Source organism: Dermacentor variabilis, chromosome 3 (assembly GCF_050947875.1).
Source record: "Dermacentor variabilis isolate Ectoservices chromosome 3, ASM5094787v1, whole genome shotgun sequence".
NCBI lineage: Eukaryota > Metazoa > Arthropoda > Arachnida > Ixodida > Ixodidae > Dermacentor > Dermacentor variabilis.
In genome coordinates, this window is record NC_134570.1 from 4389019 (window position 1) to 4414969 (window position 25951).

Sequence of the window (25951 nt, forward strand, 5' to 3'; positions counted from 1 at the left end):
AACCAGAGTGTGGGGTGCGCGGTCCAAAAGGGGGGCAAGCTCACCGTCGACTGAAAAGACTGTCGGCGTAGCACCCATCGTGGATGTCGAGTCATAGTTGTGGAGTCCGTCGTCGACATAAGTCATAGCGACGTTGGTGCTCAACCCCGGTGGCTGCTTATCCCGTCCGGGTCACCAATGTTGGAATGCGCTGCTAGGTTGAGCTAAGCGATATAAGCAACAAGCGTCCCAAACAACAACTGAACTTTTATTCACTCTGAAGCTCACGAACAAAAGTCACGTGGTTCCTCTCACACGCGCTCTTGGCATTGCACACGAAAGCGCTGTTTCACGGCGCTATATGTCTATCGACTGCAAGGGTCCCAGACAACTGGAATAATGCAAACATATACTAATCCACAAAAAGGGAGACAAAGAATTGAAAAATTATAGGCCCCTTAGCTTACTCCCAGTATTATATAAAATATTTACAAAGATAACCTCCAGAAGTATAAGGGCAACACTGGATTTAGTCAACCAAGGGAACTGGCTGGCTTCAGGAAGGGATACTCTACAATGGATCACATCCATGTCATTAATCAGGTTATCGAGAAATCTGCAGAGCACTATAAGCCTCTCTATATGGCTTTCATAGATTACAAAAAGGCATTTGATTCAGTAGAGATACCAGCAGTCATAGAGGCATTACGTAATCAAGGAGTACAGAAAGCTTACGTAAGTACCTAGGTAAATATCTACAGAGGTTCTACAGCTACCTTAATTTTACACAAGAAAAGCAGGAAGATACCTATAAGGAAAGGGGTCAGACAGGGAGACACAATCTCTTCAATGCTATTCACTGTGTGCTCGGCAGAAGTATTCAAGCTACTAAACCGGGAAGGGTCAGGACTAAGGATCAACAGCGCATATTTCTGCAACCTTCGGTTTGCCGATGACATTGTTCTATTCAGCAACATTGCAGACGACTTACAAAAAGTGATTAAGGACCTTAACAGAGAGAGTGGAAGAATGGGGTTGAAGATTAATATGCACAAGACAAAGATGATGAAGAGCCAGGCAGAGGAACACGAGTTCAGGATCGCCAGTCAGCCTCTAGAGTCAGTGAAGGAGTATGTTTTACCTAGGTCAATTAATCACAGGGAACTCTGATCACAAGAGGGAAATTCATAAAAGAATAAAAATGGGTTAGTTCGCATACGACAGACATTGTCAGCTCCTCACTGGAAGCTTACCAATTATCACTGAAAAGGAAGGTGTACAATCAGTACATTTTACCAGTGCTGACATATGGGGCAGAGACTTGGAGACTGACAAAGAGGCTTGAGAACAAGGACCGCGCAAAGAGTGATGGAATGAAGACTGCTAGGCATAACGTTTACGGAAAGAGAGTGGTTTGGATGAGAGAGCAAACAAGTATAGACGATATTTTAATTGACATCAAGAGAAGAAAATGGAGCTGGGCATGTCATGTAATGCGCCGGTCAGATAACCGTTGGACCATTATGGTTACAGAATGGGTACCAAGAGAAGAGAAACACAGTCGAGAACGGCAGAAGACTAGGTGGAGCGAGGAAATTAGGAAATTGGCACACGCTAGTTGGAATCGGTTGGCGCAGGACAAGGGTAATTGGAAATCGCAGGGAGAGGCCTTCGTCCTGCAGTGGACATAATACAGGCTGATGATTATGATGGCTATGCGGAGGTGCTTGCTCTGGATGAGACATTCATTTGAGGGATCGCCAGTCGTTTGTGCGCAGGCGCGAGAGATAAAATCTGGGGGCTTTTGCTCCTTGAACACACGACTCTGCCTAGGCACTACGGAGGAAGTTTCTTAGCGCATGTTGCATGCGTTTGTCCTTTAGACATGCTGGCATTGCAGAGTACGGTCGAATTTTTTTTTACGCTCCACCGCTGGCTGCCCTCGCGATGAGGCAGTGGGCACAGTGGGCATTTGCGCAGTGGGCATTTGGTGATCGCTGTGTCTGAAGGGGCAAGGTTTTGACTGGTGTTGTATAAGTCAGGGATCGCTCTTTTCGTCGCTACGATAGATTGGATTTTTTACAAGCACTGCTCCAGGAGGGCACAAGCAACCGGCAAATGGATGCCTCAGCAGAGCACCTGAGGTTATAATAAAGCAGGCGGCGCAGGATCTTCAGGGCACCCAAAGGACATCGGGGGTATCAAAGCTGGAAGCAGGGCGGCCCATGGGTTGGGGCCACCGAGGCCGAAGCGTGCCAGGGGGTGTTCACATAAAAAAATTGGCTGCCCGCGATAGTGGACAGCCTGGCACGCGCAGGCCTCTGCGAGCCTCAACCCACGGACCAGTCCGGGTTCTAGATTTGGTGTCCTGAAGGCACCGCCAATAATGCGAAAAAATGACACGTTGTTACGATTTGTGAAAAACACGATTGAATAAATATAATTACGCCCAGCCGCCAACTTGTGACGCTAAGTTCAGCACTACCATGCACCGCGACTTCTGCAACACCAGTCAGAACTTTGCCTCTGAAGGTAAATCGGACAGGCTTTCTCGCGCCTGCGGCGCAGGTACTGGGTCAATCATCGTCACTGGCAGCCTTTCAGCCACTTGCATTCAACATGGGTTGCCAAGGCGCTCTGCCTTCTAGATTTTCAATATATGCGGCCCGGGCTCCACTACGGACGTTACTGCTCCCGCAGAAACTTCTGTAATGTTATTTACAAGGTACATCGCCATGACGCGCGAGAAAGCTACGATCCGCCACGATGCTTCACCTACTTTATAGCACCGGCAGCTAGCGTCGGAGGGTAAACGAACTCGACTCCACTCCGCAATGCCGGCACACCTAGGGTCACACACTCACAAGACGCGCGAAGAAACTCCCTTCGTAGTGCCTAGGCAGGGTCACATATTCAAGGAGCAAAATCCCTCAGATTTTCGCTCTCGAGCCCGCTCTTACTTGCGCCTGCGCGCAAACGACTGGCGATCCCTCATATGAACGTATCGTCTTGCTCTGGGTGTGCATGTAGGAACAGGCACCACCGTATCCCCACTCGAACGACGCGCTGCACTGAAAGGACCACGTACCCGAACGCGAGGTTGAACTTATTCAACTGAACACTTCCATTCATTCCTCAAAGGTATTATCTCTCAAATCGATAAGCAACGCAATAAAAAAGTCGCTTTCCTTGCTTCGTCGTTCTGCTAAAACCAGGCAGAGCAAACTGACGCACCAGTTTCCGACGCCGCATTCCAAGAGTGCGTCGAGTAGCTTCAACTCTTCTGCGGCAGTCCATGTCTTGCACAGCAACGGGAACTCAGTCGTCTGCAACGAGCAAGATATAACAATTATACTTCAAATGTATCTATGAAACAGAACAGTTGGTGGGCGCACGCGCATTTAAGCTGCCATTTCCAAAGATCAACACAACGCTTACCACGACACTATACTCGTGATCATTCTTGTGCGTCAGAGACTCTAGACCTTTAGAAAAGCACCGTATGCAGATCGGCACTTTCGGGTCGCAATTCATACAAAGTATATGCACGTCTACGAAAACGTAGCTGCAGAAGGAGCACGATTCCGACATAACAGGCAGTGGTCACCGGTTTCCTTGTGTTCAGTTACGAAATCAAAGAAACCCGCAGCTAAACAATAAGAAGGCAAACTGCACAACTGTAACGCACACTGTACTAATCATAGAGTTTCTCACTACATTACAGGAGAAACTCTATGGTACCAATCATAGAGGTTCTCACTATAACACCTAGAGGGTAATCTGGCGCCACCGTCTATGGGAGTTCCTTACGGGGGCACCGTGCTAGCCACTGTAACCGTGCCGTCATGGGAATGACGGTATATGTGTCTGCGAGGCTCGTGTTGGCTGGTGTTGTAAGAGGCTTCGTCTAAAACGTGGATATGGCTACGCAAATAACGCGTTCTCAAAGTAAAATCTTCATAAAATGTTTCCATTCACGCATATTACATCTTTGCTCACCCACAATACATGACCAAGCGAAGAAAAGCAAGAACAGACGACCAACTGTTTCAAAGCGAGCGCGAACCTTGTCGTCTGTCCTCCAACTTTAGCGGCCCGCTGATACTTTTTACGTAACATGTAGTCGTACACACAATAACAAGTTCTCATAGTTAAATAAAACATGTTTTCGCGTTATAATAAAGCTAAAACAGATTTTCACGTGCTGTTTTAGTAGAAAGTGAATCATTGTGACAGACGGAACGCTACTTGCAAAGCTCGTCTTCAAGGTGTCCTGTCTCTACGAGAACGATGCCAATCCGAAGTCACAATATACCAGCATTCCCATGCATACCACGGCGCAGCAGCGCCAGATTTCCCTCTAGGTAATAGAGTTAGATGCCGGCCGCGTGGTTCGGTAAACTCGGTTTCGTACCCTCTCTCTTTTCTACTCTATGCCATAGAGTTTCTCACTACATTACCTAGAGGGAAATCTGGCGCTGCTGCGCTGTGGTATGCATGGGAATGCTGGTATATTGTGACTTCGGATTGGCATCGTTCTCGTAGAGACAGGACACCTTGAAGACGAGCTTTGCAAGTACCGTTCCGTCTGTCACAATGATTCACTTTCTACTAAAACAGCACGTGAAAATCTGTTTTAGCTTTATTATAACGCGAAAACATGTTTTATTTAACTATGAGAACTTCTTATTGTGTGTACGACTACATGTTACGTAAAAAGTATCAGCGGGCCGCTAAAGTTGGAGGACAGACGACAAGGTTCGCACTCGCTTTGAAACAGTTGGTCGTCTGTTCTTGCTTTTCTTCGCTTGGTCATGTATTGTGGGTGAGTAAAGATGTAATATGCGTGAATGGAAACATTTTATGAAGATTTTACTTTGAGAACGCGTTATTTGCGTAGCCATATCCACGTTTTAGACGAAGCCTCTTAAAACACCAGCCAACACGAGCCTCGCAGACACATATACCGTCATTCCCATGACGGCACGGTGCCCCCTCAAGAAACTCCCATAGACGGTGGCGCCAGATTACCCTCTAGGTATTATAGTGAGAAACTCTATGCTCTATGCTTTTCTTGTCTCCGGATGAGTGGATGGATGTTATGAGCGTCCTCTTTGTAACAGGGCGGTGAGTTGCGCCACCAAGCCCTTACTATTATCAACGCCTTCTATAACTATATGCCTGGAACGTCGCTCTCTTTTCCATAGGGAGCTCTCTGCCGAGTGTTGCGACCATACGCTGCAGGACGGCGCGCGCCACCGTACCGGTCTAAAGTACCGGTCCCCATGACAACCAAAGCCGCCGCCGCCGAAAGCTCACGACGCGCCAGCCGCTTGGGCCGACGTCGCTCCCGGTAGCCGCGCCACCGGCGTGTTTACAAGGGCTGGCCGCAAGAGGCGCCCGCCACCGTACCAAAAGGAGGAGAGTACAGGCGAGGGAAGGGCAGCGCGTTTGCGGCTCACGTTCCAGGCATAGTATATTATAGGAGGCGTTGCTATTATACTGTCTAACGTCCTATACCTAGGTTAAAAAAGAAATTATATGAACTCCCACAACCAAATTTTCTGAACACCTATTGCGAACTTTGCTTTCTCAGTTTTCTGTCGTTTCCCTACTTTTCTTCCACCAACTATTCCGGACTGCGCTCTAAGAACAGTTTACACCCTTTGGCTTGCCCCTTCTGCCACACAAAAATAATCGTCATCTGCCTTGATGCGTTTCCTTTCTTTATCGCTGCGAGCCCGGAATTTTCCAGTGACGAACGGCACGCGCGTTATCAGAAGGGGCACTCCAAAGGGTGTAAACTGTTCTATGCTGATAACGCGCGTACCGTGGTGGAGCTCGAGGCCATATTGGCCTCGAGCTCCACCACTGGAAAAGCTGGCCCCACCGTCGGCGTGACGTGCTAGGAGGGATCACGTGGACATAGCGGCCGCGTCGGCTGCTTCGGGCGCGCCGAAGCGAGCTGAAAACGAGAGTTTTAAATTCCCTCGTACGCTGCGGTCCTCATTTAGTGGCGAGATTTTCCCGCTTCGAGTGTCTCCTTTACAACGCTTGAAAGCACTACAATAGGTAGTGGCTGCCTTTGAAGGCGCACAACATGGTAGGCTACTGCTCGGTGCCGCAATGCCGGACGCACGCGACGGAGCACGGTGTCAGCCTTATTCACACGTAGCCGCAGGACAAGAAGCTGTGTGAAGCTTGGCTCGCGAAACATAAAACCGGCAAACAGTCATCCGCTACAACTCGGGTATGCAGCAAGCACAGACGCAAGGAAGATTTCTGCTACGGCGCCCGGTCTGCGATGTTCTGAAAACGCGCACTGAAACGCTCGCCCGAGTCCGCTGCCCGACTAATGTCCTGACGGTTTGGTCTATGAACTTGTCGATGCTGTAGATACTGCAAGTTCAGTGGAGTGGAAAGGCAGCGGTAAGAAGCACATTTAAAAAAAGCATGGCATATGGTCATGTTTGTGTTATGAATTAGTGCACTGGATTACAAAAAAAAAAGCAGCGGGGAATTGCACGCTGAGAACACCGATAAACATACAGTGCGACGCAACTCGAGAAATAGTATTGAAAGGTCAAAGAATTTAGAAGAAATAAAAGATTGAATCGTCGCGACGGCACATCACAGTCCCCGTAGGCGTCGAAGTCTCTACAATGAAATTATTTTTGAACAGCTCTGATAGCGCCCACGCAACAATGGTTGCTTGCATACTGTGAAATGCTCATATTCTGCGGCCTAAAGTTCATGGCGCGGTGCGAGAACGTGCGCGCGGAGAAAGCGAAACAGAGCGCGGACAAGCATGCAGACGCGCAGTCGGTCGCTGCGAATCTGCGCGATCGCTGCATTGAAGCTTCATTCTATTACGATCCATTTAGTGATACAGACACTATAAAAACATATTTCAGATAGTTTGCTCTCAGCGTTTACCTACCTTTCACGCAAGAAGCCGGTTCGGGAGACTCCATCGCGGCGACCGCGCGCAGTGGCGTTCATTGTACGTATACGGTAAAGAGATAGCGTCTATAAACGATTGTGTGCTTTCAGTTTGCCCAAGATTATTGTTTAGAAAGTATGAAACTTCTCTAGTTTCGAAAGTACTCACAGAAATGTCCGGGAGAGCTCGCGCGTGGTGTTTGCAGTGAGTGCTGACAGCAAAACCTATGAGGAGCGCGTCACGTGATCCCTCATAATACGCCAGCGAGGCGCTTCCGATAGATGGCGATTCCGTAACTCCTCGCCGCCAATATGTATGGTGTTCTAGAAGGGGGTAGTGGACTCAGGAGCCGGAGCGCCCTTTGCATTGCAGCGAGGCGGCGAGTGTGGACGGGACGCAGATTTCGGTGGCGGCGCTGTAGTCGCGTGGGCTGGCTCCCTCCGCTGCTTCGCCGTAGAATAAAGTGCTTCGCGCGCTTCTTCGTGCGGGCTTGATTCGCGACGTTGTCTGTTTTTTTGGTGTTTTAACCTACCGTTCGAGTCTGTTTCGCGCGCAGTCGGCCGAACACGTGAGCGGTAGGAAGGTCGAAACGTCAACGGCAGCGACCCTGCTTCGCTCCCGGCTGTGAAACAGAATATAAGTGGAAAAAAGGAAAGCAGCCGTCGTTCACCGTGCCGAAAGATGAATAAACACGGCGAATTTGGGAACGCAACTTGCACCGCCAAGACAAAAAACTCGACGAAACATGTGCGGTTTGTGTGCGAAACACGCTAAAAGAGTAGGTGGATTTTTAAACGATTCAACTGCAGATGGCCTAAGGGTGACGATATCTAGCACATTATAACTGCTGGATTATCCTGTCAGCCAGGGATTTAGGTATGTTATGGCATACAGGTTAAGCCAGGATTCGCTGGAAAACTTTTTCGGTATTGTCTGCAGGCAATCATGTGGGTCTAATGTCCACCCAACACCAACGCAGTTTCTAATTTTCGTTAATTGCCTATCCTTTTATAACCTTGCGAAAATAGTACGCTCAGGCAATGCTGACCTTAATGGAGCTAGTGGAGAAATGAGTTCTCTCCTGAGTGCGCAAGATGCTCCAGCTCAATAAGCCAGGGCTGCTGCAATCGACCATCTCATTGAGGAAGGAAACCTAACTTCAGCCGAGCGCATGCTTTGTAGTATTCCTGCTGAGCAGAGAGAGTTGGTGGAGCAGAAGAGCGACGACCGTCTAATACATTTCATGGCAGGATATGTTGCTCGAAAGTTTCTGAAGTGTTACGACTGCATGTCTTGCAAGGCCTTTCTTATGGAAACCCCCAATACGGAAAGCAGAAACTCTGAGTTCACTGTGACATGCGACAAGGGAGGGTTGTTATATCCTTAATTCGCTGGAGCTTTTCAGGGCAGTGAAGAAGTTGGAGGACATCTTCACTGTGTTCTTCAGCCTAGAGAAACTCTGCAGTGACAGCATAGTGGATGTAATGCTGCTAGTGAAGGAGAACTTCGGCTATGCCTTAGGCTGCAGCCAGCACTAAGATATGCGCTCACAACAGAGTTGACCAAGTTCTATGTGCTGACCAGGCTGCACCTCTATGTAAAATGGATCAACCAATCGCGACAGGAACGGCGTAAAAAGAAATTGCACGCGAATATAAACCGTTCCTCATTGTGCCTCTCTCGTAGCGGCCATGCACTTTGAGAAAGGAGTAGCTGCCGATCTTTTGTACCAATAAAGAGTTGTTTGTGGCTACCACGAGTTCCCTTTATTTTGCTGTGTTACGAAATTTCGCTATCCCTGGTAACCACTACGACCGCATAATAGTGGCATCACCATAGGATTAACTCCCTAGCTTTCAGTGGATATATGCTTTCGTAAACAAAATCGCAGTTAAAGGAATAAAACCTCATCATATCTGGCCTCTGTTCCGAATGTGTTAGTACACGCGCCGCAACTGTTTGGCTCACTTGAACTTGTGAATGTAATTGTGTCCTGACCTGTATAAAAAGTGTTAATGGCAAATGAATTAAGCAATTTACCCATTCACATATTTACCTCTTCTATGGTGTTCGCGAGCTTTTAGTTTAGAAATCAGTCGCATCGTCGTGCGGCCGTTAGTCTGCACTCGTTGGGTCGGCTTTATTTTCACGCAAGCTTGAAGAACGTCCGTCTTTCCACCTTTCTCTGTTCCTTGTCTTAATTTCAGATGAAGTTTTCAGAAAACATGCTACGGAGCTGCGCGCTTTCTTTTTTCGGCGTGACACGAAGCGCACACGGCTTTCTCTACGTTGAAAATGCTCAGTTTCGCGTTCCGTACAGCCTATGCTCTAGTGGCGCCATCTGGCGGCGTCGACGTGAGATGCCACACCCGCGGGCTCTCCCTGACCCCACTACCCCCTTCTAGTTCACTATAGTATATGTATAGTGAACTAGAATATATTCTAGTGGCGCCAACGGCGACGCCCAGGCACGCCGTTTCGCACTGACGCCGCGAGGTGGCGCCACTGCAACCTTTTCTAGCAAAGGTTTCAATGCATTCCGGCTATTATCTGGCATATACCGATGTTTCTGTGCGCTTATTTAGTACGAAACGGCGATTCCTTCCTTATGGAGATTTATTTGGAGCTGCACCTACGTTAGAACGCGTTAAATTCGAAATTGAGCTTGCCTTCACGGCTGCACTAGCTGCGGAAGTGCTCACCCCTTGTAATTTACTGGCGTTAGCTGCGGCTGATATCGGACGAGTGATCGCACACTACAAAGCATCCTGGCCACGGCAGGTGCTACAGGCAGTGCATTCTGTCCAGCCGTGCAGGACCCGCTTTCTTAGAGGGCAAACTCAAGTATCAGCGAGAAACTGGCGGCGCGCGGTTCCTTAGAGTGGCCGGCTGACAGGCGCGCGGGTTTTCGCTTTTCTCGTTAGCCGCGCGCGTCGGTTCAAGTACCATTTTTTTTCTCCTTTCTTGGAAATAAAGCCTATTATTGTAGTATGAAATTCGGCATTTTCAGACCAGCATCCGCGAATTCTTCATTAAGCAGGATACCTGCATATTGTTAGGCAGTTTGGCAATTGCAAAGCTGCTCTTGACAGCAGCTTTGAGATGTTACGTTTTTTTTTAGACAGGTAGTGATCACAAACAAAACGTACGTTTTCGGACCTAGCCACCCGGGGATGTTTAGTGGTGTCATATCAGTGCTCTCTTTTCAAGGAACATCTGTTATAGACCATTTCTACAAGCTACGCACCAACATTATTTTCATTTGTGATGATCATGCACAACATGCAAAAAATACGAGGAGGGCAATAAAGTTGTGTTTAAGCACACGGCAAGGTTTCACGCCGGCAAATTTTATTAGCATCGCACAAAAGGCAAGAACAACAAGGCAAGACCCAACGTTATCAGTTAACAATGCTTCAATTTCTTTTCTAGAGTGAAACTAAAGATCGCATGATCTAAGAGCATCTACTCAACTTCAGGTGCTTTGAAGCCTGACGCCTCTTGTCATTGCTTAGATTAATACTCTTTGTGAAAAAGTGCATGCGAGTGGTTACGTAGAAAGCAGTCATTTCTGCTGCAACATTTTGACAGTGGTTCGCGCACCCAAGGCTGTAATTTCGCTTAGCTGTTAATGTACTCAGCACATCCAAAATGCTGTCTGAATGCAGCTAGTTTAAGCTGAAACATGCTGTAAAGGCATTCTCAAGGTCAGCCACAAACTGATACAGCACACTTGCAGGGTACAAAAGGCCCCCGTTGTCCTTAAGGAGAGTGAATTGAGCTAAATTTAATACCTCCGACTTTTCTTTGCTAATCAATAGGAGATTGAGGCATTCCTCACATTTAGTCCTGAGGATACATTTTCTGGCTACATAGCCAGCCATATAAAATATGTCTGCTGTCGCTTGATGCCACAGCACGCGATGTATGGTCGGACTCTGCACTGAGCATTAAAGTATCTGCAGCATCAATATTGCCCACATCAAGACACATATCAACAAGCTGCTGCTTGCCAGAAGGACCGCTGTGCTGACTGGCATCAGGGCCTAAGAGGGAACTGAGTATTGCAGGCTCACAATTTCCTTTCGCAACCGAGTGAACAAGATTACTGAACGATAGGCAGTTTACAGCAACAACAAACTGCTGTGGCGTCGGGTGGGCATTGCATCCACATGACTGCCGCACTATACCAAAAAGGTGCTCAATGGGGTCCTGGCTTGTCCGGCTCGTTAACAGGTATTTAAAACCTACGACTTCACAAAGGTATTTCAGCAATGACAATACACTTGAGACAGTAACTCGGAGCCCTGTTGCAGTGGACTGGCTCAGGAAGCCACGCTGTCCTTTTGTGTGACGTTCCCAGTTGTCCAGCAGTACCAGCATGTTCTTCAGTTTGTCCGCAGATGGTGATGCAAGTCTCAATGCTTCGGCAGGAAACCGGGAAGTCATTATCAAGATGAGTTCACGGATGATCCTGCATAATTAAGACGAAATAAATACAATTTTGACTGTGCAATAAAGGTGATGCAGCTAACTAGTTGTCATCACATTTTGAATATGAATTACTAGTGCTATATTATTGGAGTACTTACTCAAAGAAATGTAGTGTTGCTGCAATATCACCGCACCGTTCTTCAATCTTTTCCCGGTAGAGCTGCAGGCCCTTGACAACTTTGTCACTGAATAGCTGGAAAGCTAAAGAAACCCGCATCTTTTCGAAGTTGTTCGGGTTAGTGTGGCTGGTGGTGATGCCACGTAGTGCCTGGAGTGTCACGTTGTTCCCATCCATTGCCACGGCTCTACGTACAGCTTGCAAGGAGACCTGTAATGAACAAAAAATATGCCGCCTTGGTTGGTATATGCATATGCATCAGTAAATGAAAGGAGCATTATTTATGTTGGGATGTATTTGGATTGTAATGTATACAGTAGAAAACTCACCCGCCCTTCTGGCACCAAGTACTCATGGCTAAGCAGGCCGTTGCGCAAGCACTTGATTAAATCAGGGAAGTCGGAAAGGAAATGGAGCCGTCGCTTCAAATCCACGGGATGGGGCGCACTCCACTTAGTGCCGGTCAGAGATGCTCTGATGCCCATTAAAGCCCACATCTTCCGGTTCCATGTCGCACCGTCCGACGTTATGAAGTCGACCTTGAGGCCTGCTTTCTCTGTCAGTATGACAGCCTCAACCATAATCTTTGTGAGCAGGGTCCCTTTGATGTTGCCTTTTGTTGCGAAAGCCGCCAGGACCTGTGTCCATTTTCCCACGAATGGAACAAACATTATCACCATGCCATGGTCACTTACATTGTGCTTGTCTTCATCAGAATTAAATGGACCAAGGTCCACAAAGCCATCTATGTGGCCAGCAGAGCTTACGGAGAGATGTTCAGATAGCTTCATCTCATCCACAATGAGACCTCCATGTAGATGGAATTCATCCATGGTGCTAGTAGCTTGTTTCAGCACATCAAAAACTTTTGTATTGAATCCAAAGCCTGCCTTGTAGCAACTGAGATACTTGCGAAGAGTTGTTTTAGAGGGTAATGCAAGTATGTTCTCTTTTCGCATGTGCTCATAGAGCTTGGCACTCCTCATTTTCATCACTATGCACTCCAAAGCCCACTGTGGCGAGTACTTCATGCCTTTCGGACTCTTGCGTGATGACGCTTCAAATATGTGGTGTACCACTTCGCGCTGTTTCGGAGGAAGCTTAGCGACTCTGGCATTAAAATCTTCCTTGGCAATCTTTTTGTTTTTTGCCGCCATCGCGACAAGCCGCTCTTCCATGGAGGTGGTGCGTTTTCTCAGACGAGCTGTTCTTTCCTTTTCCAGCTTGAGCCGCAATGCACACGCTCTCTTCACTGACAGATTGGCTCTGGTGCGTGCCGTCTGCAACTTTCTTGTAAGGAGCAACTTTCGAAGGCCCTTGCATTCAGCGAGAGGAGTTCCTGCAAATTCAAATATTTGACCATAAGAATCACATAGCGCAGTTGTACTTAAAAAAGAAAGGCTAAGAAGCCGAGCTTACCTTCTTGATTCACTTTTCCTTGACATTTTGTGCTGAAAATGCCACGCCCACTCACAATGCTTGCCGCCCGTAGTTTTTCTGTCAAACGCTCCGTTATTTGACTGAAGTCTGTGTCCAGCATGGCTCCCTTGCAGACACAAATTCCCTCTGTCTCTCGCAGCACATTGTCCGCTTCTGCCAGCGAACACACGACAGTGTCACTACATAACGCACCTCTAACGAATACTTGTGCGCGCACTTCATCTCCGGTGGCAGCAAACAAAAAAACCTTGTCATGTACAACCTCAAGCCTAGGGCTTGTTTCTATGCTTGTTGTCGCAAAGCCAAGACTTGAGGCACCATCGTACATAAATCGGCACCAGTACTCAGGGGAAACTTCTAAACTACGAAGTGCACCAGTCGTGAACGCTTCAGTTCCCGATGAGTCCACAATTTCATTGTCGTCGTTCGCTGCGCTACTGACAGAATCCTGGCGCTTCTTCTTATTTGTTGACACGCTTGCTGGAGCTGGTCTTTTCCGCTGAGTCCTTGCTCTCACGGGCTTCACGGAAAGATAGGCCGGGCAACCAGGCAAGAGCGTAGGCACCGCGTCAGGTGCCAGCGATGGCTTACCGCGTGGAATCCGCACTTGGCTGCCGTTGATCACATGAACGTAGTCGCGCAAAATGAAATGCGGCTCAAAGTGGTGCTCACATACCGCAGCGGTTTCTGTGAGAGGCTTGTCCTGTCTTCGCAAACTCCGCTCCCATTTTTTTCGATGCTCCTCGTCCCTCAGAGCAGCAAACAAAGATGCTTTGGGAGCACCCGGATAGCCGCTTCGGCATCCCGGAGCAAAACCGTGAGAGTCCGTCTTTCTCTTTGCCATTGCGTACTTCACATGGTGCTTTCGAAGAGATATAAGACGTCTTCGTTGGTGCTACGCGAAACACACGTGAAATTTCAAGGCCACAAGCAGAAAAACGTGCGCAACGTACCGAACGCAAAGCCGCAAAGACTTCGACCGACGCGCGCGCGGTCCTAGAAAAGAGACCTGCAGCGCCACCAGCGGCCGTCAGTGGCGTCCGGCGTGTCAAGAGCGCCCATTTCCCTGCCGTTCGCGCCACTAGAAAGTGTTCTAGTTCACTATAGTATATGTATGGTGGCTAGAGGGGGAGGTGTGAGCATCGGAGCGCCGGAGAGGCAGCATTTTTTCAGGACGATGCGGCGGCGCTGCTGTCGGCTCCGAGATGCCTCCCGTACGCTGGCTAAGGTCCGCTGCGGTTATTTGGTTCCGCTGTGAAGTGCTTTCTTGCTCCGCGGCTTCTTAGGGCGCAATACGCGCATCGGAAAATCATTTTAAAGGCTAGGCGACTTTATCACTGCAGCTGGCTTAACGTACTATGTACTAAATTTTGGTCATTTTATCGCCGCGCTTTAGCTTCGCGCTCAGTGCAACACTTGTGAAACTCATAATTGCGCCAAACAGAAAGCTTCCGCAGTAGGCGGTTGTTTGCAGTTTGCCAATGCCGCTTTAACATGTTAAGGGACTATTATGGGGTGCCGTATGCAGTTATGTCTGGCGTGACTTTGTTAGTGCCTTGAGCTACATGGCGCTTGTCCTAATCGTCTACTGGTTGGTGCGCGCCTCAGTTGAAACGGGCCGCTCGAGTGAACCATGATTATTTCAAGTTTATTTAATTTTGCAATGAAAGGTAGAACAGTAGGCACCAATGGTCAAAACTCAGGATAATATGAGAGCGTTAAGGGAAATTTGGTTTCCAATATTAGAAACCTGCAAAGAACTAAGTTCGCGTATTTAGTACCGCTCAAATGATGCCAAAAATGCCTTAAAAAGAATATTTATTGTTAATAAAATAATACACACGACTCTATATACATGGTTGTTAGCTCTCAAACAAACAATATGACACGAAATGGAGCGCAAATTCAATATATAATGGAGGTATATACCCAGAAACGGTGAACAAGGTGCAGTGCAAACAATAATTTGTCGGGTGGGAAATTCTGTTCAGATATTCTGGGCATACAATGTGATGCGAACAATTCCTGTTTTACATATACAAACGCCTTGTGTTGGTCTTGCTGATATAAACTTTGCAGTTATGCAGTTATGTCGTGCGCCTCAACTTGAGGTACTTAATTTTTTCTCGCTTCCCTTGCTTCGATGCGTTCTCTCCTGCGACAAGGACGTGCAACCTCGTGATGACAAAAAGCCGTATCACTTGGTTGGTGATTTCTACGCTATGCTGCGCACAGCCAACCATATCCAGCTTATTTATTGACAGGCAGGAAATAAGGCCCATGATGCTGTCAGCCTTCAACTTGTTAAAGCTGAAACAATGCGTGAAGGCATCTTCTATCGCAGCAACCAAGTCTGTTAGTGCCTGAGATGGGTAAAGTAGGCCACCTCTATCCATGTGGTTGGTAACGCACGACTCTTCCGGAAGCAAGCGCGAGTCTTCTGCTTGAAGCAACAGCTAGTGAACACTATTCGCACTTTGTTCTCATTAGCATTTTCCTGGTAACATACCCGCTAACGTAGTAGGGTATGCGAGAGTCGCTATTTGATCCCACCATTTCACGATGATCTGGCATCGCATCACAATGCTTTACCATCTCGTGAACTTCATTTAGGTGGCCCACATCCAGGAGATCATCCAGCTTAATCTGCATACCGACCAAATTTTTCCAGTGGCGTGGGTCAAGAAGGTTACTCAGAACTTCTTATGACAAACAAACAAAAGCGGGGAAGGCGAAGCTAACTTCACCACAGACTTCACGAGCCGGAGAGATTGCTCACACATCACGCTAGGCATCTCGGAGACGACGAGCGCGCCACCTGTCGCTGTCATGAAAAAATGCCGCACCGCCGTACACGGCGCAGCCCAGCCGATGATGACACCTCCCCCTCTAGCCACCATAGTATATGTGTCTGCGAGGCTCGCGTTGGCTGGTGTTGTAAGAGGCTTCGTCTAAAACGTGGATATGGCTACGCAAATAACGCGTTCTCAAAGTAAAATCTTCATAAAATGTTTCCATTCACGCATATTACATCTTTACTCACCCACGATGCATGACCAAGCGAAGAAATACAATAACAGACGACCAACTGTTTCAAAGCGAGCGCGAACCTTGTCGTCTGTCCTCCAACTTTAGCGGCCCGCTGATACTTTTTACGTAACATGTAGTCGTACACGCATTAACAAGTTCTCATAGTTAAACAAAACATGTTTTTGCGTAATAATAAACCTAAAACAGCTTTTTACGTGCTGTTCTAATAGAAAATGAATCATTATGACAGACGGAACGGTATTTGCCAAGCGCGTCTTCAAGGTGGGCCTTTCCTTCAAGGTGTCCTGTCTCTACGAGAACGATGCCAATCCGAATCCACAATATACCGGCATTCCCATGGATGGATGGATGGATGGATGGATGGATGGATGGATGGATGGATGGATGGATGGTTGTGGCTCAACCCTTTGAATCGGGCGGCGGCGGTGCGCGCCACCTAGCCTTTAATGGTTCTATATGCATGCATACCTATGTATTTACTCCTTTACTTTTGCGTTGATATTGTCCACCAATCAGATAGCCTCCGTTTAGTTATTTCTACCTGTTCAAAGTCTATTCTACTTTCACTGTCTTTAAAACCCAAGGCTTTGAATAGTTCCCCGTTAGATTCAACTGCAGGGTGAAGTTGTTTACAAGCAAGTATCAGGTGTTCCGCCGTTTCCTCCTCCTCTCTACACGCCTCGCACACCAAATCTATCTCCTGGTATCTGGCTCGGTACGTTTTAGTCCTCAGTACACCTGTCCTGGCCTCGAACAACAATGAGCTTCCCTTAGAGTTATCGTAAATATTTTCTTTGGCTATTTCTTGCTTAAACGTCCTGTATGTCTCCAATGCCGATTTGGTTTGCATCTCTGTACTCCACATACCCCTCTCTGCCTCCTTAACCTTTTTCTTGACAGATGATTCCTTACTTGTTCCCCCGCTACTGCCCAAGTATTTGCTTGTCAATTTTCTAGTTCGCTTCCTCCACCTCGTGTCAACATTCCTCGTGTATCTGAAACTGAAAACCTTCCTAGCCCACCGAATTTCCCCCATTTTTCTCAATCGCTCCTCAAATGCTATCTTGCTACTAGCGCCTCTCTGCCTCGAAAGAAGACCATCCCAGATCCCCCTGCACTCCAAGATTTGGTGTCTTGCCATGTGCTCCCAGAGGGAGCCTACCCACACCACGTTGCCTAATTTCCAACTGTTGCCGGGTCTCTGTTCTAATACATAGAACTGCATTGGCAAAAGTCAGGCCTGGTACCATTACCCCCTTCCATATCCCTCGTACTACCTCGTACCTATTGTAGTTCCACAGTGCCCTACTCTTCATAATCGCTGCACTTCTGTTACCTTTAGTCGTTAGATATTTTTCGTACTCTGTCAGATACTCAATGCCATTATTTATCCACACCCCAAGGTACTTGTATTTATCGACTATCTCCAGCGTGGCCTCCTGTATCTTATGCTCGCCGCAACTGTTATCATTAAAAATCATGATTGCTGATTTTTCTTTGCTAAACTTCAAGCCTAATCTGTCTCCTTCTGTACCACATATGTCCATTAATTCCTGCAGATCTTCTGCATTGTCAGCCATTAATACAATATCGTCCGCGTACATCAGTCCTGGTAATGACTGTTCAATCAATTTTCCTTGTTTGAAAAATGATAGGTTGAAGCCGAGTCCGCTTTGCTGTATTTTGGCCTCTAGACCTTGTAGGTACAGCATAAACATCAGAGGTGACAATGGGCACCCCTGCCTAAGCCCCCGCCGAATCATCACAGGCTCCGAAACCTGCTTTTCCCATTGTATAATCACCCGGTTACCTTTATAGATATCTTTTAAGAAATTGGTTACTCCATCTTGCACTCCCAAAGTTTCCAGAATGTCCCACAAGCCCTCTTGAAGTACACTGTCATAGGCTCCCTTGATGTCCAAAAAAGCCAGCCATAGGGGTCTGTGTTCCTTTTCAGCTATTTCAATGCACTGTGTTAGCGAGAACAGATTGTCTTCTAGCCTCCTATGTTTCCGGAACCCATTTTGTAGCTCTCCAAGTACCCCCTCGTTCTCTACCCATGCCTGCAGTCTGTCCTTTATAATCTGCATAACCACCCTGTAAACCACTGACGTCACTGTTATAGACCGGTAGTTATTTATGTCAGCTTTGTCCCCCTTTCCCTTATATATCATTCTCATCCTACTTAGCCTCCATTCGTCAGGTACTTTACCATCCACTAGCATTTTGCTCACCACCTCCCTCAATGCTTTCTTAGATTTCGGGCCCAATTTCTTTATTAACATAATTGGAATACCATCGGGGCCTGCCGATGTGCTACTTGGTACCCTCTTCTCCGCCCTTTCCCACTCTTTTTGTCCAAGCGGAAGCAGTGGGTTGACCGGGCTATCCCTCTCCGACGTACTGCATGTACCATTTGTCTGTTTTGTAAATTTTTCCCTCATCATGGTTCCTATATGCTCCATTGCCGCCTCTCCTTCTAACCGAGTACCTTGAGCTGTTACTATATACCTCTGCTCTAGGCTTGTCCTATTACCCAAGGAGTTCAGATGTTGCCAGAATTTTCTAGCTGCCTGTTTATCTTTTTTATTGCTTATTTTTGACAGCCATTAGGACCCTTTTGTCTCGATTTTCTCGTTGATCAAATAAGATGCTTCCCTTTTGCATTTTATGTAGTTTACCCATTTCCTCTCTACTTCTGCTTCAGGTTCTCCCTTACTTTTGGAATACCTGTGTTCCCTGGAGGCTTCCTGACGTTTCTTTATGGCCTTCTTAACCTCTTCATCCCACCAGCTCTTGAGTTTTCGTATCCCTTGCCTTGTTTTCCTGACTCGCGCCTTACCTAGCTCACGCTCAAATAGTCTCATTAACTTTGGGTAAGTCCAATCAGTTTCAGTACTCTCTGATATTTCCACTTCAATTTGTTTGGCCGCTATTTCCACTTCGTCTTCTGGGTAAAAAATCACATCTGGCGTTTCCTCGCGCGTCGTTCGTGCTTTAGTTTCCCTCTTAAAACTCAACTTGATACGTTTGTGGTCGCTACCTATACTTCTGGAGCCCTGTTCATCTATAATCATGGCTCCTAATCTATCGTACATCCTATGTGACATCAACGCATAATCTATTGTCGAGTGTCGACCCCCTACCTCCCATGTTATGATCCCGTCACACTTTTCAGTAGAGTTACAGACAACTAAGTTAAGCCTCTCACACATATCCAGCAGCATGTTACCTGTGGAGTCTGTGTACCCATCCATATCTTCAACATGCGCATTCATGTCTCCTAATACAATTACTTCACATCCTTTTCCTAGCTCATTGATGTCCGCTGCTATACAGTCCAACATTTTTTTGTTTTCCTCTTTAGCATTTGATCCTGTCCAAAGGTATACAAAGCCCAGAAGTGTTTTCGCCCCTGCTACTTTTCCTTCTAGCCATAAATGCTCCTTGCATTCCTGTTTGACCCTTTGCCAATTTGTATTTTTATGAATGAATGCTCCAATTCCCCCACCCTTTCTGCTACCCTGCACTCTGTTGCAGTATTCCCATGCATAATCAGGGTTACAGGGCGGTTGTTCCATGTCCCTAAGATGTGTCTCTACAAACCCATAAACCATTAAGTTCTCCTGCCTTAGTTGTTCTTCGATTTCCTCCCATTTTAGCCTATTTCTGCCACCTTGCATGTTAATGAACCCTATGTCTGACTTAATTTGGCTCCTGCTCTTATTCCTGTCACCTCTCCTACAGTACCGATGTTCGCGTGTTTGTGGCTCCTGCCTCGAATCGTCCACGCTGATACGTTGATACGCTGATGAATCGTCCGCCCATAGAAACTCTATGGGCGGCGCCATAGAGTTTCTCACTAGATTACCTAGAGGGAAATCTGGCGGTGCTGCGCTGTGGTATGCATGGGAATGCCGGTATATTGTGACTTCGGATTGGCATCGTTCTCGGAGAGACAGGACACCTTGAAGAGGTGCTTGGCAAGCACTGTTCTGTCTGTCAGAATGATTTATTTTCTACTAAAACGGCACGTAAAAAGCTGCTTTGGTTTTATTATCACGAAAAAACATGTTTTGTTTAACTATAAGAACTTGTTATTGCGTGTACGATTGTATGTTACGTAAAACGTATCAGCGGGCCGCTAAAGTTGGAGGACAGACGACAAGGTTCGCGCTCGCTTTGAAACAGTTGGTCGTCTGTTCTTGCTTTTCTTCGCTTGGTCATGTATTGTGGGTGAGTAAAGATGTAATATGCGTGAATGGAAACATTTTATGAAGATTTTACTTTGAGAACGCGTTATTTGCGTAGCCATATCCACGTTTTAGACGAAGCCTCTTACAACACCAGCCAACACGAGCCTCGCAGACACATATACCGTCATTCCCATGACGGCACGGTGCCCCCTTAAGAAACTCCCATAGACGGTGGCGCCAGATTTCCCTCTAGGTGTTATAGTGAGAAACTCTATGGGCGGCGCAGCAATGGATGGATGGATGGATGTTATGAGCGTCTCCTTTGGAACGGGACGGTGGGTTGCGCCACCAAGTTCTTGCTACTATGCTGCTTAATATCCTACCTAGGTTAACCAATGAAAAAAAAAACACTATGAACTACCACGTCCAAATTTTCTGATCCCCTATTGCGAACTGTGCTTTTGTACGTCTCCGTCTTTTGTCGTTTCCCTACTTTTCTTCCACCAATCCTGCAATCGCCTCTTACTAATGTCTATTGCGGACCTGTTTGCTTTACCACTGCTCCCGCTGAACCCAAGGGCTTTAAGGAGGCCAGTGGTGCCTAAATCGACCGCTGGGTAGACGTCTTCACATTCTAATAAAATATGCTCCGTCGTTTCCCTAGCTTTACCGCAGCAAGCACACGCTTCTTCTTTCTTCTTATATCTCGCTTTATAGGTGCGTATTCTAAGGCATCCCGATCTCGCTTCGAAAAGTAATGAGCTTCCCTTTGAGTTATCATAAATGGTTTCTTTCCTGATTTCGTTTTTCCTCTTAAGTAGTTACTCATGGCAGGTTTCTTTTCCAAATTGCCGCAACCCATGAGATTAATTCGGCCTCTCTGACTTTCCGCTTGACCTTCTTTGTTGCTGTGTTGCCCACCCCACAGGCCGCATACTTGCTGGTAAGCTTCCTAGTTCTGTTCCTCCACTGTGAATCAATGTTTTGCCTGTACAGGTACCTGAACACTCTCCCAGCCCATTTACTTTCTTCCATATTCCTCAGCCGTTCTTCATACTCAATTTTACTGCGAGCTTCCCTCACTTCAAAACTAGTCCAGCCCATATCCCCCTGCACATCTTCGTTTGTAGTCTTCCCGTGAGCGCCCAATGCGAGGCCACCCACTGACCTTTGGTTCCCGTCGAGTCCTGATTGTACCCCTGATTTAAAGAGCAAACAACCGCATTTCCAAAAGTAAGTCCTGGAACCATTACACCTTTCCACATACCTCGGAGGACCTCGTGCCTATTGTATCCCCATAGCGCTCTGTGCTTCATTATGGCTGCATTTCTCTTCCCCTTCACTGTTATTGTTCTTTCCTGTGTTTCCATATATCTATTGCCTTCGTTTATCCATATACCAAGATATTTATATTCTGTTACCCGAGGTATTTCCTGGCCCTATATCTCCACTGTCTGTTCACTGTTTTCATTGAATACCATAGCACCTGATTTTCTAACGCTAAATTTCAAACCTAAATTCTTGCCTTCCTGCCAACAGATATGAGCCAGACGTTGCAAATCACTTTGCTTGTTAGCTAGCAGCACAATGGCGTCCGCATAAAATAAACCTGGGAGCTCCTGCTCTATTACTGTACCCACCTGTTTGTATGAGAGATTAAACCCGATATTACTTCCTTCTAGTGCCCTCTCCATCCTCACCATGTACATCATAAACAGCAGTGGGGATAAAGGGCACCCCTGCCTCAGTCCTGTTCGGATCGCACCGCTGGTACGATCTGTTGGGAACTCGGCGCTGACGCCCGTGGTTGTACCTGAGTCGCAAGCCCCAAGGGTAGCGTTGGCCTGGCGGCCTGGGGTACAACTGGAAGCATCCGAAGGTCCCGGCAAAGCATGAGTCGACTGGTAACAACAAAACAACTTGTTTATTTTAACATCGCAAAGAGTTGGCGGTCAGGTTGACCGAAGTAGAGAGACGGGAGAGCACTTTACTCAACAGAAGAAATCGGAGCCCTCCTTTTGGCGTCCGGGGGCAGCTGTTTTTATACTCTCGCAGTTGAGGGCAAGAAGGAACCCCTCAATTGACGAGCACGTGATTGTACAATGGGCTAATGGTGACGCACACTGTCGTAGCGCCGCCGGTCGGGCACAAAGACTGGGATGAGAGGGTGATCCCTTTGCGGTCGCATCGCCGCAGTCGCGCCTGGAAACACCTGGCGGGGAGCGTTGCGGCGACGACGATCGGGCCAAAATGTCTGCCGCCCCGCCGCAGTCGCGCCGGCAAAACCGCGTGTCGCAGGCGAAACGCAACAGACCGCCCCGCCGGGGGAAGGAGATCCCGATGGACAGGGGACTGCATCCGCTGTCCGGAGGGATGTCGCTCGATGATGCTCATAACCGAAGTCGGGCGTCCCTCGACGTTTCTTGAGCGCAGCGCACAGAGAAGGCCTCGTTCTCTCGTTCAGGTTCGCACGGGACACTGCAAAGTGACTTCGGGAGAGTTCACATTTTTGTTCTCGTTCCCGGCAAGCGTTAGAACTACGCTGAAACTCAACCGCTCAGTCAGCAAGCACGGCACAACCCTCACTAAGCCCTGCCAGGCTCTTTCCCCTTTTTATACCACTGCATAGTTCCTTACAGTAGTCTAGCATCACTCAGAACGCGTCCACAAATTGGAAAATTGCACTAGAAAGCATATCATCACTTTGAAACACTAAACAAAAGCAATATGTTAAAAAAAAATCCTGCCTCAGGAAGAAAAACATCAGTAACCAACAAATTTGAGGCGGATTCCTACGTTAGGGGCTTCGACTTAAGCCATCGGCGTTACCGTTGAGACTCCCCTTTTTGTAACGCACCTCAAAGGAATATTGTTGTAAAGCGAGGCTCCAGCGCAGGAGGCGGCCATTTTTGGGAGAGATGGTCTGCAGCCATTGGAGAGGGCAGTGATCCGTCTCAATGATAAACCTCGAGCCGGCTAGATAGCATGACAATTTCTGAACGGCCCACACGAGACACGCACACTCTTTCTCGGTGGCGCTATACGCCTGCTCACGACTGGTCAGCTTACGACTAGCATACAGGACGGGGTGTTCTACTTCTCCATTTTCCCGTTGGCACAGTACAACGCCCATGCCTCGCTCACTAGCATCGCACTGAACAACGAACCCTTTTGTATAGTCTGGCGATCGTAGCACAGGCTGGTTTGTTAGGGCACTCTTTAGGGCGCTAAAAGCTCTTTCCTTTGTCTCGTCCCAGACGACTGTTTGAGGCTCTGTCTTTCTTAGAGCATCCGTCAGGGGAGCCGCGATATCAGAGTACCTAGGGATGTACCTCTGATAGTAGCCGGCGACACCCAAGAACGACCGAATATCGGTCTTTGTGCGCGGTTGCGGAAAGTCTCGCACAGCGGCCACTTTTATTTCAGAGGGGCGGCGACGACCCTGACCAATCACGTGACCGAGGTAGACAACCTCGGCCTGTGCTAACTGGCACTTAGGAGCCTTTACTGTCAAGCCCGCTTCGCGCAGGCGGGTTAGCACTGCCCGCAAGTGTGTCATATGCTCAGACCAGGATGCGGAGAATATCGCTACGTCGTCTAGATACGGTAAAGCGAATTCTTGCTGTCCCCGCAACACTTTATCCATGAGGCTTGAAAAACAGTATGGCGCGTTCTTCAAACCAAAACTCAACACTTTAGGACGGAATGTTCCCATTGGTGAAATGAACGCCGCATACCTACTAGCCTCTTCTGTGAGTGGAACCTGCCAATAACCCCTGACAAGATCTAGGGTGGAAATAAACTGAGCGCTACTAACTTTCTCAAGGCGCTCCTCGATGTTAGGGATCGGATAAATTTGATCCTTAGTGATGGAATTAAGCCTGCGGTAGTCGACGCAAGGACGAGGTTCCTTGCCCGGTACCTCAAGTAAAATCAAAGGGGAGGTATAATCACTCTCACCTGCCTCAATAACACCGAGCTGTAGCATTTTCTTTACCTCAGCCTCCATAATATCGCTCTGGCGGGGTGACACCCGATACGCCTTGGATCGTACTGGCTCTGGGGAGGTAAGTTCTATATCATGAGTAAGTACAGAAGTCCTACCAGGCCTCTCAGAGAACAGACCTTGAAACTCTTGTAATAGCTGGTGTAGTTCGGTTTTCTGCTCGGGCGACAGCGGTGCTTTACTGATAAGGTCACTAATGACTTGACCGGTGTCTTCCCTGTTCGTCACTGAGCCTAGTCCCGGAAGCTCGACCGGAAGCTCTTCAGGAACGTTTACCATCATGCACACCACTGCTTCCCTTTGTCTATAAGGTTTGAGCAGATTACAGTGGTAAACTTGCTGTGCTTTCCGCTTTCCTGGCAGACTTACCACGTAGTTAACGTCCGACAGTTTCTGAACAATTCGTGCTGGGCCCTCCCACTGCACGTCTAGTTTGTTGTTTAGCGATGTGCGCAATATCATGACCTCATCGCCCACCTCAAAACGACGGGCCCTGGCTGTCCGATCATAATAAACCTTGGCCCTCTGCTGGGCCTTTGTCATTGCTTCACCTGACAACTCCTGTGCCCTTCTTAAGCGTTCGAGGAGCTTAAGTACGTACTCCACCACGACTGGGTCGTCGCCCCTACCTTCCCACGATTCTCGAAGCATGCGAAGCGGAGATCGAAGCGAGCGACCGTACACCAGTTCAGCTGGCGAAAACCCCGTAGCCGCATGCGGCGCGGTCCTTAAAGCAAACATCACCCCAGGCAGACACAGCTCCCAGTCAGTTCGATGTTCAAAACACAATGCTCTCAACACGCGCTTCATGACGGAGTGGAGCTTCTCAACGGAATTCGACTGTGGGTGGTACACTGAGCTGTGTAGCAGCTTTACCCCACACCTTTCGAGAAAAGTTGTCGTCAAAGCGCTAGTAAACACTGTGCCCTGATCTGATTGGATTTCCGCAGGAAAACCAACTCGCGCAAATATGGACAGTAGTGCATTGACTATCTCAACTGAGCTGAGTTCTTTAAGCGGCACTGCTTCAGGGAACTTTGTCGCTGGGCAGATCACAGTCAAAATGTGTCTGTACCCCGTGGCTGTTACCGGCAGAGGTCCCACTGTATCAATAACGAGCCGTCTAAAAGGCTCCGTAATGATAGGTACCAATTTCAACGGCGCCCTTGATTTGTCCCCTGGTTTGCCCACCCGCTGACAAGTGTCACATGTCCTCACGAAATGGTCTGCGTCCCGAAAACACCCTGGCCAATAGTACTCTTGCAAGAGACGGTCCTTAGTTTTCTTAACTCCTAGGTGTCCGGACCACGAACCCCCGTGTGACAAGCGCAACAGATCCTGACGATAGCATTGAGGCACGACCAGCTGATCGAACTCCACTCCTCGGCGGTCTAGATACTTCCGGTACAGGACTCCACCTCTTTCCACAAAACGCGCAGTTTTCCTGGCGATACCTTCTTTGACATTGCAGCGCACGTTTTCCAGGCTGCCATCCTTTTTTTGCTCGGCTATCAAAGCCGACCGGCTGACTTTTAGCAACCTATCAAGTCCGTCTGACGTAGGCGCGATGAGCAAATCAGTAGATAGCTCTTCTAACTTTCCCGTGTCGGGCGTTTCCTCTCCAGTATCTGGCGCCTTTAACGTTACAGACTCAAGTTTATTCAGTTCGGGCGTGCTCTGAATATCAGCTTGCTGCGCCTCTGACCCTTTTTCGTTGTTTGATA

The 25951-nt window shown here is 47.9% G+C and overlaps 1 protein-coding gene across 7 annotated transcripts in view; it reads right to left on the bottom strand.

Annotated features, from left to right (window-relative positions):
* Positions 1-25951, bottom strand: part of Ada2a (Transcriptional adapter 2A) — a 278034-nt gene that overhangs the window by 192029 nt on the left and 60054 nt on the right. For 3 of the 7 annotated variants that reach the window (XM_075684081.1, XM_075684079.1, XM_075684076.1), the window contains exons 1-2: positions 3979-4113; positions 3214-3305 (exon numbers count right to left, since the gene is read on the bottom strand). In XM_075684081.1, the coding sequence (XP_075540196.1) occupies positions 3214-3305; positions 3979-4098 (212 nt within the window). In that variant the 5' untranslated portion in view covers positions 4099-4113. Of the gene's footprint in view, positions 1-3213; positions 3306-3417; positions 3799-3978; positions 4114-25951 lie in introns of those variants that run through there. The other 4 variants (XM_075684082.1, XM_075684078.1, XM_075684077.1 and 1 more) reach the window with 3 other exon arrangements.